This window comes from Centropristis striata, chromosome 18, assembly GCF_030273125.1.
Source record: "Centropristis striata isolate RG_2023a ecotype Rhode Island chromosome 18, C.striata_1.0, whole genome shotgun sequence".
Classification (NCBI taxonomy): Eukaryota; Metazoa; Chordata; class Actinopteri; order Perciformes; family Serranidae; genus Centropristis; species Centropristis striata.
In genome coordinates, this window is record NC_081534.1 from 22,496,583 (window position 1) to 22,517,431 (window position 20,849).

Genomic DNA, 20,849 nt, shown 5'->3' on the forward strand with positions numbered 1-20,849 from the left:
AACAGGAAATTTGCCTAACGCTAGTGTGACCCATTCACATACAGTATATGTATGAATATTGAATACAGCAACTTTAAAGTGACTCCTTCTCTGCTCCGTTTCTCAACATAAAAACACATGAAAGAGACATCAAAAAGGGCCCGTATTGGATGTTTTCTATCTTAGGAAACAGTAAATGTAAATGACACATGAATCAATAGTAAAGGTTTGTTTGTTGTGTGTGTGTCCTCGTAGCCAAATATATATATGTGTGTGTGTGTGTGTGTGTGTATCTGATTGTGTGTGTGAGTGACACAGTGGCATGCAGACGCAGACTGCTGACTCAGCGATGTGTCCAGTCATGGACAGAGAGAGTCTAAACGCTGTCATGTGAACTTAGTGAGCTCAAGTTACATCATCTGAAAGGTGTGACACCTCAACCTCCCAGCATGCCGAGGGGCCTGATGTCAGCACGTAATGGGAAGGTAAACTGGAGATGTCAAGCGGCAAGATTCACACATTAACGGACATTTAAGTGGGTGTGAAGAAGAGTGCGGGATCTGCAGGGTTTCTGCTCCCCCTCACCTCTGTAGTTGATGATCTCAGTGCCCAGGACGGCGGTCATCTCCAGCACAGTGATGAAGGCCTTGTCCATGGAGGTGAGGGGGAAGGGGGACATGCGGTGCCTCCGGGCCACCTTGGTGATGTCCACTGCACTGTGACCTGGAAAGACACGTGGCGTTACAAACACTGCTCACCAAATATTGTCAACACAATAAACCATTAGTACAGTGTAGTGTTGGGCGATCTGATAATATGTATTCTCAAAATCATATAAAAATGTTAATTGTACATATTTTATATATTATTTCTATTGCAGAGTTGAAAAATCAGCAGCCGAACTGCAATTTTTACATAATTTGGACGCTGCTTCCGTTTGTTGCGCACATTTATAAATAAAATATACAAAAAAGACTATTTATTCATTGATATGCCAGAAAACATGCTATACTCATAATTAGTGAAGTGACAACGAAGCTTCGTGAACCATTTGCTTTATTTTTTGACCCCACTAGATGGCGGTCTTGGCTTTAAAAAAAAAGGCTCTAGCAATGGTAATAGAGGGTGTTTTCAGCCCTTTGTTGAACAAAGAGCGCCATCTAGAGGGCTCAGAAAATAAAGAAAATGGTTCACGAAGCTTCGTTGTCACCTCACTACCCTACATGCTATATGCTATATATTGTTATTAAGATAACAAGAAAGGTATCCCCAAAGCCTCACATATTTTGGGTGGATATTAATATTTGAGCTTTTCAAAAAAGTTGATATTTTAAGTTCAAAACACAATATAAAAAAACACTTTGGATACGGATCACCTGAAATTGTTTTGTCCAAATTGCTTCTAAATTAGCTAAAAAAAACATTTTCTGTACTGTAGCCTGTTGTTACGTATCGCCCAACATATATATGTGACAAAATTGAAAAATATCTGCAATGAGTCAATAATGGCAAATATATTCAGATCCTTTCGGACCTCCAGAGACAGTTTTTTTTCCAAAAGCAAAAATAAAAAGTCAATAGAGTCATCATTCTTCCATAAAAGTGCAGTCCATTTAACCCGCACTATATTTTATGATATATGCACTTCAGTTTGCATCTATACTACTAAAAATCCCTTAAATGTATGAATCATCATTTTTCACCATCCCTGGCAGTTTGTGTGTCCTATTTCTTTTATTTATTTAAAGGGATCACAGGGTAGGGTTTCTAGCATGAGCCCTTGTAGTCTTTGAGGACACTAAAGAGTTCATACATTTACACACAGAGTTCAGATACTGGCATAAAAAAGCACAAATATAAACAAATATATTTGTATGCACTGGCTAGAGAACAAACAGGGAGTGATTTCAGACAAAGCTCTAGACCCAAACTTTGAATTTTAAGCCAAGCAAAGTCTAAATCACAGAGTCCACTCGCCCCTTCTTAGCATTTTAATTCTTTATTTAGACAGTTTGAAAGTTGAGAGGAAGACAGAGCAGAGGGAGAGACGAGAGAAAACTCTGCTGGGACTCAATCCCGAGACAGTGAGTGGAGGCATCTCTGTGGCTCCAAAGGCAGAGAACTGAACCACTCAACTATCTCTGGAGACAAAAAAAATTGTATTTTAAGAATTTTCTTTTTGGCCCGAGAGCCAATGAAAAAAAACATAATCTACTAAGAAATCCAAACTGATCTGAGCTCACTGGGTTGCAGCTGTAGCAGAAAAGTTCAATTTAAAAAAAAAGAAAGAAAAATGACATGATAATGCACATGTGCAAAATATACAATTATATAAATAAACACATGTAATCTAATGTGTTTCCACGCCACGATAACTGGATTAATTTATTTTTCATGTGCAAAAATATGTGCAATAACACAATTTAAACACCATGAGGATTGGGAAAAAATAGTCCTGTTTGTTTGCAGAAGCTGTGGAACCAAGCTGGATGATAGAAGTGCTCGATAGCAGCCGTGTCGGTCTAATAATACCTCTCTAATAATTCCAAAGGTAAAAGGAACAAAGCAAGGTGTAACTAATATGTAATCTGCTCTCTCTCTCCTTCCCTCTTTATCTCTCTCTGCCTCGCTCTCCCTCTGCCTCTCTGCCTCACAGCGAAGAATAGGCGCTGTGCTTTGATTTCCCTTGACCCAATTTCTCTCCTTTAAACATACACTTACGCTTTCCACAGCATATTCTGATGCTTAACATGAGGCTTAACAACCTCTGGCAAAAACATCACTCGCACACACACACATAGGGGCGTGCAGCCACACACAAACCGTGCTCGCATTGTCACGTCACATGCACACTTAAAATCTCTTTATGCATGTTTGAGGGCGCACTCATTGACATACAGACACAGGAAACAGAGAGTGCTTTTTGAATCGGAAACTTACTTGATCTTAGGATATTTTCTTTGCTGCTGCATCGTGACTGCACCTAAAGATGGAGAGGGCGATTGGGAGAGAGACGAAGGGCAAAAAGGAGAGAGAGGTAGTGGTAATTTGAGATAAACCGGACTGCTCTTTTGACATGCTTGATATGAGAAGCTGTTTATACAACAGTCAGAAGCATTGGCAAGAGCCGTGTCACACTACACTGTGCACTTTGTCCTGCTGTTGGGAGATGGCTGCATCTCCTGCATTACCATTATCGTCACTTACTGTACACTACATCATCACATCACAGGTGATAGTCACACTGATAAATACACTGACATGTCACATCACTATTAGATTGAAGCAATACAGTAAAAAAGGAATATATGGACAAAGGCAACAACATACAGAGTGACAATATTGTATCACAAGGTCATAACAGAGATGTATTAACTGTGCTTCGGTGTAACATCAAATGTAGTGGAAATGTAGTGTCGAGTATAGATAGTGGCTGTTCAGATGTGGTGCAGGACCGTAAGGTTTCTCTGGAGATCGCTGAGTGCTTTACTACCTGTGATCTACGGCGAGGTTGGGAGGAGAGCAGAGTGGGTTCAAACTGGGCTGAGCTTCCCAAAAGCATCTTAAAACTACAGCTAACTGTTGTCAACAGTGAGCGAGTGGAGAACAAACGGAAATAAAAGTGCTGCCTGTATTGTTTATAACCATAGACTGGACACATAAAGATGGAGGACGTGAAACATCCCTAAAAGTGAAGGTCGTGTCTAGATGGTGAGACTAGATTCATGAAAACTCTAGTGAGATCTACCTGATGAACTATCCCAAGCTTAACCATTCAATGTTTAACCTCATTTAACTTATGAGAGTTTCATTTCTAGGGCTACAATATAGCCTCAGCTAGAAGTGAAGCCAAAACATGCCAATCGCCCCCTGCTGGCTGGTTGCAGTACAGGCCATAAGCCCCGCCCCCTTCATGTTTCGCAGATTGGACAAAAAAAATCTAAAAAGTGAATATCAAATACATTTTTCCCAAAGCTGGTTTCTGTCATTCTAGTTAGTTCTTATCATCCTCATATTCAGTCCTGTATTTATTTTTCTTATACGTTTGCTTTTCATTAGTTATTTGATGCTATAAATTGGGGGTGGGGGATCATGATGACAGCTGAGATTGACCTCACTTGGACCTTAATTCTGCAGCTCCCCCACCTGACCAGTACTGCACAGACGCTGGCTCCAAATTATGGCAGCAAAAACAGATGGCAGCCCCCGTATCCAGGATGTTTTGGCTTCATTTTTGGTACACTGGAATTGAAGAAGCTCAATCCATCTTTATATGCAGTCTATGTTTATAACTAACTTTTGTTTACCAAATTAATTGACACAGCAAAACAAAAGGAAACCATGTTGGAGATATTTAATAGCCTCTATGTCATGTGAGCGCTTCTCAAAATAAAGACCAAATTTCCCCACAAACCTGTTTTTTCTTGTCAAAAAGAGGATATTCGTTTATCTCCATCTCTGGAGTTGTTAATCATGTTGGTATGTCTCATACTAATAGTATTATTTATACGTTAAATATGCACATTATACACTTACTGTCATACACTTTAATAGGGTTTTTAAAAATTACAAGAAATGACTGTTTTTGTACGAACTGGAACTGATGCAGTAAGTGCACTAACTTTGGCAGACTACGTCCAATTAAGACAAACAAAAAGAAACTCTACACAAGGTCCACCAACTGGCCTTCTCCTTCAATCTCTGTCACACAGTCTTCATCAAAGGATGGGATTTGCTCAATTGATCCATTGACATGCAATCTCAGTAGCTGTTATGATCTCAAAAACAGAACATTCTTCCAGAGATATAAAGAATAAGCTAGTAAGATGGACTTAAAGTGGTCAAAAATTTACTTTTTTTGTGTTCTGAGGTGTTCCTGGAAATGTTTTACAACCATCCACAATGGTAAATTATGTGACAATTTTTTTACCATTAATCAATCACAATCAAAAACAATCAAGCTTATCAAGGGATAGTGACTTGTTTAAGTATACCAAATAGGTGATTTAAGGCCATCCCTCTTGCTACCAAAATGACCAAAATGCATCCTCCTTGTTAACCTTGCAGAGGGGTTGTTTAGTTGAATCTGTTAGTCTTTATCTGACTGAGGTTAGAGCAAGTTAAAATCTATGGAACTGATCATGCCTGACTGTGCAGTGTATTGATAAATCCATGGAGCTGTCCGTGGTGCTGAAGTAGCAAACTAAAGCAAAGTAATGACAATAATGTCAGTTTTGTCTTGGATCTGTAATATCCTATATAACTATATAGCTGAGCATACTGTGTATACTACTTACTTTGATTTAATCTAATCCATTTGCACATAATTTAAAGTGCAAAGCAGATAATTAGCAGCAAATGAAAGCGAGAAAAAAGAAGAAGCTATACAATAGGTAGCAAGAGCGAAGTAAAGGTGGTACATGCATATAGCAGTGTTCCTGTTTCATCTCAGCACTGCTGTTAGAAGCTGCCAACCTCCTGGTGATCATGCTGTTTGTTGACGGTATTTATAGAAAACTAACATAGCACCAACGCATTGATGTAACAGATGCTGCACAGCTCTAATAAACAACATCTATACATATACAAGACCTCATAAAGAAGATGCTACAGTGTGAGCATGCTTTTGGGAAGCTCAGCCTCGGGGAAGGACTAAAGAAGGGAAGGAGAATCACAAGTTGCAAAATTGGCTCCGAACAAGAGCATTCTTTTACACCAATACACATAAATGTAGCCAAAATAAATTCTGATGCCAGTTTGTAGGAAATCTGAGTATATATTTAAGCTACAGTGTGGTTTTGCCAATTGTAAGTTACATTTTAGGAAATGTTTAGCTCTCCATTTGTCTTCCTGACAGATCTAACTATCTTTATTAAGATGTGTTTACTGGAATAACTCATGTCCTGTCTGTTCTAACATGTCTTTCACTCTGTCTGGCAGTCTGACTTTTCTTTGTTGCAACTGCTGCATCTCAATAACACACATAAGTCGGGTGCGGGCAGTGTGTGGTGTATGGAGAACCAAAACACCCATGGTGAAGGTGAAGGTCTCTCTACCCCACCCACCCAGCCACCCACCCCTTTCTCCCTCCTCCCCTCCCTCACCGCCATCATAACTAAGGCTAACACTGTGACACCACTGGGCACCAAACAGCCGAGGTGAGAGGGTGAGAGATGGGAGGTGGGGCAAGGTGGGTGGGATGGTGGAGGAGGAAGAGGAGAGACAGAGAGATAGAAAAAAAACAGGTAGGTAGACAGAAGAGAGAGACAGACAGAGGGGTGGAAGGATGAGGATCAGCATGACGTGGTCCCACAGCCCGGAAAAAAGAAAACAAACAAACAAAAACAGGAAGCACGGACTAGACAGACTTCACTAAACTACAGAGCCGAGACACAGCAGAAAGGAGGGAAAACAGGAGGAAAAAGAACAAAAACAATAAAGACCACTTGAGCGGCCTGATGGCATCTACTTAACAGACATCCAGCACACCAGACATAGCTACTGAAAGCAGAGCATGTTAACCGGAAAAGACAGAAACAGAGACGGACAGACAGATGGAGGAAGAGAGAAAGAGAGAGACAGAGAAAGTGAACGACAAGAGACAGAAAAAGTGTGCGTGGGAGACGGAGGGAGGAAGACTCCTAACAGACCGGACAGAGAAATAGTGAGACAGAGTGAACGACAGACGAGGAAAGAGACCAGTGGTGACAGACAGATAGATAGAGAGACACAGAGAGAGAGAGAGAGAGAGAGAGAGAGCAAGAGCTGGAGAGATAGCTAGGCAAGCGAGGAGGAAGAGGAGGAGGAGGAGGAGGAGGAGGAAGGGGAGGGGGGACACAGAGCGGGGCATTTGTTTTGCGCGCTCCTCTGAGGAGGGTGAGGGAGAGGCAAGGAGGGGTGGGGGCGGGATAGTTACTCGAGAGCTGAAGGTCCTCCTGCGATCATCTTTAAGCCCCTCCAACCTACACTGGAGCTAGTGGAGATAAAGCATCGAATCACAGGCATCAGTGCATCTGTCCCGGCAACCACAACACTACAGACAGACAGACAGACAGACAGACAGACAGACAGACAGACAGACAGACAGACAGACAGACGGACAGACAGACAGACAGACAGACAGACGGACGGACGGACAGACGGACGAAGGGACAAACAGACAGACAGACAGACAGGCTTCCACTACGACAAGCAACCCTAGCAGGAGGAGGGAGCAGCAAGGAGAGAGAGAGAAAGAGAAAAAAGAAAGAAAGAAAGAAAGCGCAGTGGGCTTTCAGGTGGCAGCCATACTGGAGGCCCTAAAAAGATGAAAAGCTGGAAACATTTTGAATTGTACAACTTTCTCAACAGTAATTCTGTTTTTTTAAACTTAATATAACAAATAATAAGTGTCATTTTGGACCGATTGCCATCCAACTTATTGTGTAGCGTTTAAGGGGAATCTATGGGCAGAAATGAAATATAACATTAAAAAATATGTTTTTATTAGTGTGTTATCACCTGAAACCAGTGGTGGAAAAAATTTTCAGATCTCTTACTGAAGTGAAAGTCTTAATACCACACTGTGAAATTACTCTATTAAAAGTAAAAGTCCTGCATTCAAAAGCATCAAAATTTACTTAAAGTATCAAAAGTAAAAGTACTTGTTTACTCAGATCGTTTTATGTATTCGAAATATATTATTGTATTATTGTTGTTGTTGTGTTATTTTTTTATTATTGATGCATTTATGTAAAAAAGTCCTGTATTTAAAACTTATCAAAAAAAAAAAAAAGTATCAGCATCAAAATGCACTTAAAATATGAAAAGTAAAAGCACTTGTTTTGCAGTATGGCCCTACTCAGATTGTTATATATGTTGTTGGATTATTATTATTGCTACATTTATGTAAGCAGCATTTTACGGTTGTAAATGCAGGCTTAATTTTAACTACTTTGTATACTTTCATGAAGTTTAATTATAATAATTATTAAGGTTTAATATGAGTTTTTTATGTTAAATCTTGACCTGAAAAGTAACGTAAGGTAATAGGTTGAGATTACCTAAATACCACCATAGGTTCTCTACATGCCTGGAAAGGGCGGGGTGAGGGAAGAGGTATTCAACTTTAATTCATAATGCTGGTGAAATTCTATTTTTTTTAATACAAGTCCCATGAAAGGACTGACACAATTAATTGTTACTATTAATAAGTCTTGACACTGATATTGTTTATTCCTCTGTGCATAGAGCTCCACAGTTAAAATGATCAAAAATACATCAGCTAGCCACATTGTTACACTCGGAGACATCTTCTTTTCTTACCATGAACACAAGCACTGTTTATTCTATGTAAAACCAACACTAGTGAACCACATATGTATTAATCCAAAACCAAAAAAAAAAGACTATTTTTATCTTGGTAAGAAGTAAATTTACACAAAACAACGAGGCTCATGTCTTTCAGAAACTACAGAAAACCTTTACCACTAACTACAGATGGGGGCGCTACAAGAAACTAAAACACCTATTTTAGTAGAGCATTCAAGTATATACCATAGTCCAGATAAATTAAAGTGCATTAGAATGCACAACTTTTGAGGTTTGGGGCTATTTTTCTCCCAAAACATGTCTTCTTTTAAATTGGTGGAAAGAAAACATCCAAAACAAACATTTAGGTGCATATTTGACAATATTTAGTAGATTTCTCAAAAATTCACTAAAAGTTAGCGTTCTATCGCAGCGTGTAACACTGTAAACAGTCTAAACCTTTGTTAGAAAGCTCCACTCTCCTGCACAATATTATGTGTTTTACATGTTCTATATTGTTGTTGCTGTGAATTAGATCCAATACTTAATCTTTAAATAGTCATTTCCATTAAAAATGTATAACAACCTTTAAAGTCTGATATCTAAAAAATATTTTTTTCTCCTGCTCTGAGCCATAAATCTCAATTTAAGCTCCACTTACAGACACCAAACTAACCAGTTTTATTCCAATATTTTGAAAGTTTTTACAGAGGGGTTTGTCTCTGTATGATTCATACCCTGATTTATAGAACATTTTGTCCCTAAAAACAAGACGAAAATTCATTTTTTATTACTTTTGACAGTATTTTCTGATTTATGAAATGATAAAAGGAGATATCCCAATTTCCCTTCTGCAAAAAAACTTTAAATATAACATATCAACATAATAAAATAATAACTTTAAAATGTGGTTGATCCAATGCTCAGATTTATGTCCTGGAAATATATGGAAATAAGTGCATATTTGATGAGTTATCACCCCATTTGCATATCTAAACATAACATTTCAGAAAACTTGTAATGCAAAAAAATGTCTTAATGTAAACAACAAACTGGGGAGGTTTTTTTTATGGTGACATCTATAAGTTAAAAAATTACTCTATTCACCTGTAGCATCTCCCCTTAAGCTTGCCTAAGTGATCCACAGCAGCAGAAACAGCATTTGTGCATCTAAATGGTCTGCTATCTTTCCTTGTAGCTTCCTTGCTATTTTCTGATTTCAGATTTCTTTTTTTTGCATAACAGCCTATTTTCCAGTGGACCTCCATGATGGCACCAGCTGCGGTTGCTAGGAGATTTGTGCCACAACTGCACAGCCCTCATACAGAGAGAGGGATGATGAAAAAAAGGGAAAAAAAGAGACAGAAAAAAGACAAAAGGTGGGGATTAAGGGAGCTAAATACAGCTACAGCAAGACACAGATCAAACTTGCAGACATTGAAAAGCACATATGAAAACTAACGATCGACAGCTAGGACATTTTTTCGTACAAGGTGTGCCTTGCTTGAAAAGAACTGCAAAAGACATCTAAAATTAATAAATAATAGTAAAAAAGACACGCAGAACAATTACATCAGAAGCTCGCTACCTGACTAGTCTCTTTAAACACACAGACAAACCACAAGTTCCAATCCAGTTTGACATATTCCTCTTATCATTAATCTGTCCTGCAGCTGCAGAGGTTAATGCAGTAAATACACAGTCACCGTTGAGCTAAGAAAACAGCTAAAAACCTTGATGCAGTGTGAAGTGATGACACTAAAACTGACACGGGTGGAAAAAAACAAGACCTCAGAAAGAAAAAAAAAAGCTAAGTAGAAAAGATCATACCATCAGAGAGCCATGGGGGGAGACAGTTTGCAAAATGGAGATGAACACAGTGGAGAAGCTACAGGAGGGTGTGTGTTAGGACGTGAGGAGAGTTTGTGGAGAATGAGTGCAGAAGCAGAATGAGGTGGTTTTATTTCTTTTTTTTGGGGGGGATGGATATATAAAGGAGGTAGGAAGGGGGGCGGGGAGGCAAAAAAGCAGACTGTCAAACACTCTCACACTCATTTCTAATCTACCCTCCACTGCAAACCCCCCGATACTGGTGAGAGACTGACCGAGTGAGAGAAGAGAATGAGCTCAAATGAAGGATGCGGATGCAAAAATACACACCTTGTTCACACAAACAGAAAGAAAACTGTTTAGAAAGTCACTCAAGTGAGCAAAGAAAATTAGAAAACTGACATCTGTGTGAGTGTCTGAGGGGTTGACACCTTTCCGGGTGCTGAGAATGCAAACACGCACACGCACACACACACACACACACACACACACACACACACACACAGAATCCAAGGGTAACCCAAGAAAGACCCTTTCTAGCCATAAGCCTAAAATTGAAGCCAAAACATCATGCAAACTAATTATTTAGTTTCGGCATTTACGTACATTTATTTACTATTTACACTGTCTTCTACACTGTAAAAAAAATCAGTTTAATTTACGGTAAAATACCGGCAGCTGTGGTTGCCAGAATTTCACCGTAAAAAATACAGTGAGTGGGTTTTCTATTGTAAATTTAAATGTAAATATAAGCAAAAACTCTAATTTAGACTGAGTTTTAGGGTAATTGTGTCCTCTATTATATTTGTCCTTTATTTTCATATGAAAAAACAGTTTTCTACAGTTTAGAATTTTTGTTCTATTCCTTGATTTACGGTAAAAAAAAATTTTGGCGCAATTTGACGTGGTTTACTGTAATTTCTACAAACATTTTTTACAGTGTACAGTCATGGAAAAAATTATTAGACCAATATTTTCTTCCATTTCTTGTTCATTTAAATGCCTGGTACAACCAAAGGTAAATGTGTTTGGACAAATATAATGATTATAAGAGTTTAAAGTTTAATTTAAGAGCTGATATCTATCCATTTTCCATGGTTTTCTTGATAATGATTTTGGTTATTACCAAGAAAAACATGGAAAATGGCTAGATATCAGCTCTTAAATTAAACTCTTATGAGCTATTTCTGTTGTTATCATTATATTTGTCCAAACACATGTACCTTTAGTTGTACCAGGCATTAAAATGAACAAGAAAGCAAGGATAAAACATGGTTTAATATTTTTTTCCATAACTGTATAATGCCTTGCCAGAAAGAATTGTATTCTAAACCTCAGGTCAGTGGTTTTGTAGCCTAAATTAAAACAAACTGCAGCTTTTTTACAGCCACTAAATGTACATGTATGTGTAATGATGTTATTTTTAGAACGATACGCTCCCAAAACGCTCATGAAACCTATTCTGTCGTTTTAGGTTGGAGATCTTGTTGCACAATATGGTTCAAATGTTCTCCAGGTGCATAGGTGTACAAATTACTTTAAAAAAAACAGTGGCTTCCATGCCAGAAACACTATCAGTCTACACGATTGGTGGCAGTGGCGGCGGTATTGGTGCTGGTGTCTACGGACATAGAATAGTGAGCACGGCCGGGTCAGCGAGAACACGTGGCTCCGGGGGGGAAAAAAATCGATGGGGCCAATAACCAGCTGGCTGCAGGAAATGATGGGATGCAACCGCTGCGGTGCTGAGCTCAGCACAAAACAAAGGAGCTGTCAGACAAATTATGCAAAAAAGGGTAAGATTTATCTGTCCGCCGTGAGGAGGAGAGGGATGTGACAGGGGGAAAGGGGAGGCTCGTTTGAACCGGCTTCAACCGCCTCGCCCCGCGGGACGAGAGGAGGAGAGGGATGGAGCAGAGGACAAAACGCTGGAGTGATAGCGACAGAGTGGTAGAGGGCAGGACAAAATGCTACTGTGGCAATCCAGAGCCAAGTCCTCCTCCCAGGGGAGCAGAGGCAAGAGCCTGAGGGGGAGAAACGAAAGGAAAAATCGAGGGGAGTGTGTTTCAGCGAAGGCCTCTGCTCTCGCCAATCCAGCACTCCTGGCTTCCCAACGCTTGCACACACTTGCACTCAAATTCAGATGCACTCACACATTCTGCAAAAACAAAACACTACACATCCCCTCCCACTGATGCACAAATCACATCAAATGACCAGATGGGTGATGGATGGGAGAGAATGAGTGCTGGTGGAGATCCTGAGAGAGAGAGAGAGAGAGAGGCAATGGGGAGGAATGTTGCTGACCACTAAAGGTGGAGATACACACGGCAACTTCTGGAGCAATAACTCAAATCTTGCTTTATTCCTTTTGACTTTTAATCACAATTTGTTTTTTTTCACCCACTTTATTGCCATGTGTATCACCACAATCACTCCAAAACCTGTTTCTGAATGAGCTACGCGCTACACACCTCCCCCTGTGGAAATGTGTCATATGGGGAAGTGTAAAGTGTGTTTATGTTTATAAAATCAAACTAAGAAAGACCCCATTTACACTTGTTATCAACATGTCATCTGTATCTGGATAATATAGCCTTTATATTTAGACCTGATATGAAGAAACGGGCTTTTTATTTTAATTTTGCACAAATTGTGATCAGATTGGTAAATGCAAATTTTAAAAAGCAATGGTTGACAAAAATCCCATGTTGCAGGTTAAATGGAAGGTTGCTGCAGTATTTTTTCCTTCAGAAGGTGTTAACTTTAGCTTCATACAGCGGGAAGAGGCCAAGTGATGTGATTTTTTTCTAACAGCCCCAAAAAGATTGGTTAAATATTCTTGTAACAATTGAGTTAAAGTTAACACAAATACATATTTATTAGGAGTTTAAAGTTCTTTAAAGATCAAGACACAGACATGGATACAATATGGATTATCTTCACTTTGTTCTCTTTGGTGGACATTTATATTATTTATTTATTATTATTATTATTATTATTATTATTATTATTATTATTATTATTATTATTTTTTAAAGATTTAACACTCAGCTAATCTGTTTCAGCAGGTGTGGTTGTGATTCATAGACTTTACATAAAGATGGAAGACTCTCCAAATAGTGGGCTTGGCTAGAAAGGATCCGTCTTGTTGTGTAAAACTCTTGCGAGAGTGAAGTGAGATTGGTTAAGGTTAGAGTAAAACTCAGTGGTGGAATGTAATTAAATACATTTACTCATGTACTGTACATAAGTACACGTTTGAGGTACTTGTACTTTACATGGATATTTCCATTTTATGTAACTTCATACTTCTACTCCGCTACATTTTGAGGCAAATATTGTACTAAAACATGATAAATTTAATGATTAGACAAATGATCTAATAATATATTTAGAATATATATATATATATATATATATATATATATATATATATATATATATATATATATATATATATATATATATATCAGTGGGTTCATTCTGCATAACGAGTACTTTTACTTTTGATACTTTAAGTACATTTTGATGCTGATACTTTTGTACTTTTACTTAAGTAAGTTTTGAATGCAGGACTTTAACTTGTCATGGAGTAATTTCACAGTGTGGTATTAGTACTTTAACTGAAGTAAAGGATGTGAATACTTTTTCCACCACCGCTAAGAATACAAGGGTAACCCAAGACAGATCCCTTTCTCACCATAAGCCTAAAAGTGAAGCCAAAACATCTCACAACCTAAAAATTTTAACGTAAACGTCAATATATATTTACCGAAAGATGGCTTCAGTCATGTTAGGTAGTTCTTATTTAGCTGATGTGTGTCCAAGCTTACTTTGAATGAGTTATTTTATGCTGTAAAATTATGTTGTAATGTTATGATTGACAGCTGGGATTGACTCACGATTGGTCGGGCATGTATTTGGGCGGGACTTCCGGCATTTACTTACATTTATTTGCTGTTTAAACTATCTCGTTTTACCCTAAACCTCTGGTCAGTGCTTTTCTGGCCTAAATACAACAAAACTACAGCTTTTTTTCCCAACCGTAAAACATACGTGTATGTATAATGACGTGTGCACTATTTTTAGAAAACAATTCCGTCATTAAGGTTGGAGATCTTGTTTCACATTATAGTTCAAATCTTCTCTGGGTACATAGGTGTAAAAATCACTTGTTTCCAAGCTGAAATCAGTGCAAAGCAGTGAAAGGAGCACTGAGAAACAGCATAAATCAGACAAATTCAAACACAAAAGTGTGTGTATGAAGGTGAGATATCCAGACACATACGACGTGTTAGTAGCATGTCCAAATGGGGTCTATTCTATCATTATCACCCTGCTTTCGCACTGTGACATCTTCACTTCTCTGGATGTTAACTTTTGTTTCCTCTATATCTCCCACTGCAGCTTCACATAAGCCACCATATACTGTGTGTCATGTCAACAGTAAGGCTGCCCAGTGCGTTTTTGTCCCTGGACGTGTGTGTTGGTGTGTGTCACTAGTGTGGTGAGGTGCTATGTGGGATGCCAGTGGCCTGCATGCCGGTAGATAAGAGTTTGGTAGAAGGTTAGCGGGTTTACCTGGTCCAAGGTAGAGTACCTTGACTTGAGCGTGATGACCTCATCCAGGTGAGCCCTGAATTCTCTCCGTGAGGCCTGGGGGAAGCCACAGGATAGTCACTCACCTTCATGCCACACACACACACACACACACACACGCTCTCACACACGTGCAAGCAAGAGGCATGCACACCCATTCTGATCAACACAACAAATCAGTTAGTGGAGCTTTTTTAAAAAACACTGTTGCTCACACACACACACACACACACACACACACACACACACACACACACACATCCCAGAACTAAGCCAGTACTAACCTGACACACATTCTGCAACCGAATCAAAGGAAATTTAAAAATAAAAGATGTGGCAAACAACTAGAAAACACCAACCAGTCAACCAACAACACAACAAAACTAAAACATGGATGAAGAACAGAACCAGTTCAGTCGATATGACAACAGTTCCAGTAGAGCGGTGCCACTGTGGACGAATTTCTTCTCTTTTAGTGTGTGTGCAAGTGGATATTAAAGGTATACTATGCAGGATTTTCCTAAAAAATATTTTGCTGTAGTCCAGGCATCAAAATAGCCGACAAAGCACTGAAAAAACACAAATATTGTGAGGCGAAAAAAACAAGCAGCCAACGCTTGGTCCAATGTTGTTTACCAACACAATTCCTGCATAGTATGCCTTTAAACAGTGAACCCAAGTGAGTGCTTGACCCCTGGCCGTACCCAAGGCCTCTGACTGGACAGAGCTGGGAGGGAAGACAGATTATACAGTAATCCAGTTACAGTCAGTTGTGCTTATTGAACTTTAAATTGTACCACTACAAGCACAGTAACTGGATTACGATTTTTTTTTTCGGGAAAAAGAGGCATGTTTTGACTTTTTTGACATGTTTTTGCCATGATGATGATTAAGATTTCAAATAAGATAAATAAAATTATATTTAAAAAAATATTTGATGGCACTGAAAATACAGCCTGATTGATACTAGATTTATTTTGGCCAATCTGATATCAATATTAAATGAAATGAAATATATATATATATATATAGATATATAAATTTGACACACACAGCAACTTTACCAGTACATTAAAAAATATAAGCTTAAAATAAATAAAAATAAAATGACCAAATATTGACACAAATTCTAAAAGAAAATTATTAAAGTTAAGAGAAGAAATATCTATCTTTATCTTTTGTCTGTCTTGGCCAGAATTCCAATGAAAAGGAGAATTTCTTAATATTCAAATTAAATTATTATTATTTTTTGGCTAAATAAAAGTAAAAAAAGAAAAGAAAAGAAAAGAAAAGAAAAGAAAAGAAAAGAAAAGAAAAGAAAAGAAAAGAAAAGAAAAAAGACTATGTATATATATAAAGTGTATTATATTTCAAATATATTCATTAAACTATACTGGTCTAGACAAGCCAGCATCATAAACATTAAATTAATTTCCAAATTAGCTTAAATATTCTGTACAGTGCATTTATTTCTATTCACTTTTGTGCTTTAGTTATGGCTGGTGTACATTTAAATATTCAAATAGCTACAAATACTGACTCTAAAACACATTACCATTTTTGTACAATTACTCACTATTAAAAAAGAGTTTGTTTTTGCATAAGCAATATACATTATCTCAGAATATATGTGACAGAAATAACATTAAGGTGAACATTTTCTCCCACCACCTTTCAGATGGATTTTATTTTTAAAAATCTGCTTCCAAACACTTTTCCAGATTTCATTACTGCGCAATTACAGGGAATCAATGAAATCCGATATCGCATTGGACAAGTGTCAGCACTGTTCCACGCCCTTGCACTGAGGCCACGTCTTTATCACTTACAGATCAGAGTCATTGGGGCCTGACCAGAGTAACAAGCACAGGAGAGCTGCAGAGGCTTTCACAAGATGCTGCATGTGTGTGTGTGTATGTGTGTGTGTGTGTGTGTGTGTGTGTGTGTGTGAGAGAGAAAGTGAGGCCCTTTAAAAGGAACCGAGGTGTGCATACACATATTTTGTTTGTGCAAGCAATATCACTTTCATTCAAATACATAATTCAGGCATCTTTCAACTTCAATTCTGAGGTTGAAACACAGTTGAGGGAAATGCCAAGTGATGGAGGTTTGTTTACTTTGTGAGAGTGCGTGAGTGTGGAAACAAGGTGAGGGTTAGATACAGTATGTGTAACCAGGACGTTTGACCACAGGACAAAAAATTAGAAAAACAAGACTACATTCACACAAACAGACAAACAGATAAGGAAAGGATAGTGGAGAGAAAAAACACAGAGAGACAGCAGGAGTGCAGCAGGCAGGACACACAAACACACAAAGGGGAGAGGAGGTTAGAGGGTGAAGCAAATCATTCCAGGCAGGAAGTGTGGTTGGTAGAGGGAGGGAGTAGAGACCGGAGCCATGATGTCGGCTGTAACGATGCATTAGAACACATGCAGGAGTACCTCAGCAATGCTTAGGGTGGATGAACAGGAGGGGAGCCGCGCCTGGTGCCGCGAGAGAGAGGAGGGGAGAAGAGAAGAGGGTTAACAGAGCCAAAGCCGGGTTGAGCAGGGGGACAGAGGCACACAGAGACTGACGGGCTGAAGCAGACAGCGCCCTCTGTCTTTCGGGAGGACATCTGCGTGACAGGTCTCTGTGTGACTGTCTCAGATGGGCCAGCCAAGGGCATGACGGACAGGACAGGAGAGGACAGGAGAGGAGAGGAGAGGACAGCAGGTAGGAGTTGCATGGGGATTCAACTCCCCATCAGAACAACAGGAGAACAGGTTTCACAGGAACACATTCTGGGTCAATTCTTCATCTTGTTTTTTGTCCTCTTGTTGTATGTACCAGTCAAACTGTGCTAACCCCGGCATTATTTATATTGATGCTTTTGCTGATATATTGATTAATGTGCATTGTCCTAATCAAATAAATAAATAAATCAAATAAATATATAAAATGACCAAAGCCACCAGTGTTATATCCATTCTACTATTTAATTTATATGTTAAATTAACAGTGGTGGATTGTACATGTACTTAAAAAAGATTTTCAAGTGCTTGTACTTTACTTGATTATTTCCATTTTATGTAACTGTATACTTCTACTTCACTTCAAAGTTGTAATCCTGCACAAAGGGTCTCAAAATAGAAAAAGCTCTAAAAAAGTGCATGCAAACCTACACTTTGTTTTTAGAATAAAACCTTTTAATGCAAAATCAGAAACAAAACTAATTCAGCAATTCTACTCCTACCTAAAAAAATGAACTTTAAACCACAAAGCGTTGCATTATGTTAGACCCAAGCCATTATTAACCAAAGAGCCCGATCAATCCAAGAAACTGAAACTAAAGCACTTGAGATGAGTCGTTTCTTTGTTATATGTACCAGTCAAATGACCACAGCAAAAAGTGTTATATCCATTCTACTATTTAATTTCTACAGTAAATTATCAGTGGTGGAATGTAACTAAGTACATTTAATCAAGTAATGTACTTACAATTAACATTTTTGATGTGCTTGTACTTGATTATTTTCATTTTATGCAACTTTATACTTCTATATATATCTTATCGAAATCGTATTAATCGCTCTCTTCCAAACATGTCACAATGAAAATTAAGTCACAATAACCAGGAAATTTTGTCTGAAAAACAAAATTATTGCAACTTTATGGGCGACCTTGAGGTTAAAATGAGCCCTGAAATAATAATAATAATAATAAAATCATATATTTGGAATATATAAAACAATCTGAGTGGGGCCATTCTGCCTGACGAGTACTTTAACTTCTGATACTTTAAATACATTTTGATGCTTTTTAATGCAGGACTTTTACTTGTAGTGGAGTAATTTCACAGTGTGGTTTTAGTACTTTTTCTTTAGTAAGGGATCTGAATACTTCTTCCACCACTAGCAATTAAGTTACATGGAGATTTGATTCCCCATCAGAACAACAGGAGAACAGGTTTCACAGGAACACGTTCTGTGTCAATTCTCCATCTTGTCAAATGCAGCTTAAATGTGTATCTATTCACCAAAAACCTAAAAGCTGAACAGATTCCACATGTCCTCTGTTTATACCTCAAAGCTGCTTTCAGGAGACAGTTATAGAAAATCACCCGGATGGGAGGAGAGTCCTTTCAGGGCTGAATGACTGGATGCAACGCCACTATACTGCCCCATTCTTGTGTGTCTTAATCCAGGATGTAAGTGCTGCTTAAAGGCTCAAACGTCTGGAAAACATATGTACTATGCACCTTGTGCTCTTGGTTGCACACAGTGAGATAAAATGAAGCTAAAAACGGACTCATTTTTCCTCTTGTGTTGTTTGTTTGAAAGGAAAACATCACGTAGCTGAATATCTCACCAACACAGACTTCACTGGTAAATAAATAGGAAATAAATTAGGTGAACTGTCCCTTTAATTAATTCATTTCTTGTTAGCTTAATGTTTACAATAATTTGCACGATTATGTTTAATTTCATGTTTAACTATATGTGTTATGGGATGTTTACTACCATGTGCAACATTACTTCTTATGTGCAGTTATTTTTAGTTACTGCTAGGACACTATTATTTATATTATATTCATATTTTTATTCACTTATCTGATGTTGTGGTATTTGTATTTTACTGTATTTTATTACATTTTTGGAACAACCTGGCACAAAAATTTCCTTCAGGATTAAAGTTCTTGTAATGTAATGTTATGTTATGTTATGTTATGTTTTGTTATGTTATCTTTCTGTCTGTGGAAACATGACATGCTTTAAATTACACCACCACCCTCTGCAGTATCACAGAAAATCTGCAGTATTTACCACTACATTTTATCGAGACAATATACATATCGACTCAAATATTTATACTTTTCAAGAGTTTTGAATGTCCTACAAATCCAGATAATTTGCAACTGATAAAGGATGCAAACCCCAATACAACACAGTGCTCGAACTAAGCCCTGTAATCAATAGAAATGTTGATATTTGATCCAAAATGTCTCCAACTTCATTTCTAATCCCCTTTGCCTCATCATGTTGCACACAGTAGACAATCTAACATGACATGTAAACCCGAAATCACGCGGGAAATAAAACAAGACTGGAAAATGCAATGTAATTTATTTCTAACACCCCAAAGTATCACCTCTTACTGCTCTGCTGGGGTCAGCCATTATTGGAACATTTTCATTCATGCTGTGGTAAGGCATTTCTAATAACAAGGCCTCCATCAAAAGGCACATGCAGACTTTTATTAGCTACACTAATGAGGCTGTTTCTGCCTCTTTTCTAGGAATTTAGCCAAAGATTTACCTAAATTACTGTTTTGATTTGATTATTGTTTATTAGCCATTATGCTGTTCATTTACTGGAGACTGAGTTGTTTATTATGTCCAAGACAGCAGCTGTACAGCATTTTATTCATGGTATTTTGTCCAAATATCAAAAACAAAATCACAACACAAACACGGCCATCTGCGTTGGCCGAGTTGTCTGCCGCTCCAAGAGCCTTCCAGCTCAGAAAACGACATATCGCTGGGACATCCATTAAAAAACATCACATCTAATCCCGGCAAAATAATGGCCGGCATGAAAGCCAAGCTCACTTTGAATTATTACCAAAGTCATTAGATGATTTCTGACCTTTCCTCATGAAACAGTAACATTTTAGATTACATAATAAATTGCCTTTTTAAAGTGGGGCTGTCAAGCATCCCATCCCTCCTAATTGAAATGCTGTAGATTCACAGTAGCTGGCCTCATCAAACTCACTGCTCTGGTAATGGACACTGGCAGGAAACCACGGGAGGTTACAAATTGAAACTCGGGAGTGAACTACACAAGGATCTCCTAAATACCGGAGCAGCAAGGTAAGCAGTCTGTTAGGAGAAAACTCAGTTCACCAATATCCAATGCACCTTTTTGTCCTCTGCAGTACCAAAAAACAACTTTTTACAGTTGTTATACATCTTAAGATTTCAAACATCCTCCAAAGTCCATGTTGAAATACCCTAAAAACCATCATCTGCATACAGTTATGGAAAAAATAATTATACCACCTTTGTTTTATTCAACTGCTTGTTCATTGTAATGCCTGGTACAACTAAAGGTACATTTATTTGGACAAATATAATGATAACAACAAAAATAGCTCATACAAAG

The 20,849-nt window shown here is 38.1% G+C and overlaps 1 protein-coding gene across 7 annotated transcripts in view; it reads right to left on the reverse strand.

Annotated features, from left to right (window-relative positions):
• gphnb (gephyrin b) overlaps positions 1–20,849 on the reverse strand; it is a 135,972-nt gene that overhangs the window by 19,490 nt on the left and 95,633 nt on the right. For 4 of the 7 annotated variants that reach the window (XM_059355765.1, XM_059355764.1, XM_059355763.1 and 1 more), the window contains 5 exons: positions 17,145–17,186; positions 14,683–14,757; positions 6,896–6,952; positions 2,920–2,962; positions 565–702 (listed from right to left, as the gene is read on the reverse strand). In XM_059355765.1, coding sequence (XP_059211748.1) covers positions 565–702; positions 2,920–2,962; positions 6,896–6,952; positions 14,683–14,757; positions 17,145–17,186 — 355 coding nt within the window. The remainder of the gene's footprint in view (positions 1–564; positions 703–2,919; positions 2,963–6,895; positions 6,953–14,682; positions 14,758–17,144; positions 17,187–20,849) is intronic. The other 3 variants (XM_059355766.1, XM_059355767.1, XM_059355768.1) reach the window with 3 other exon arrangements.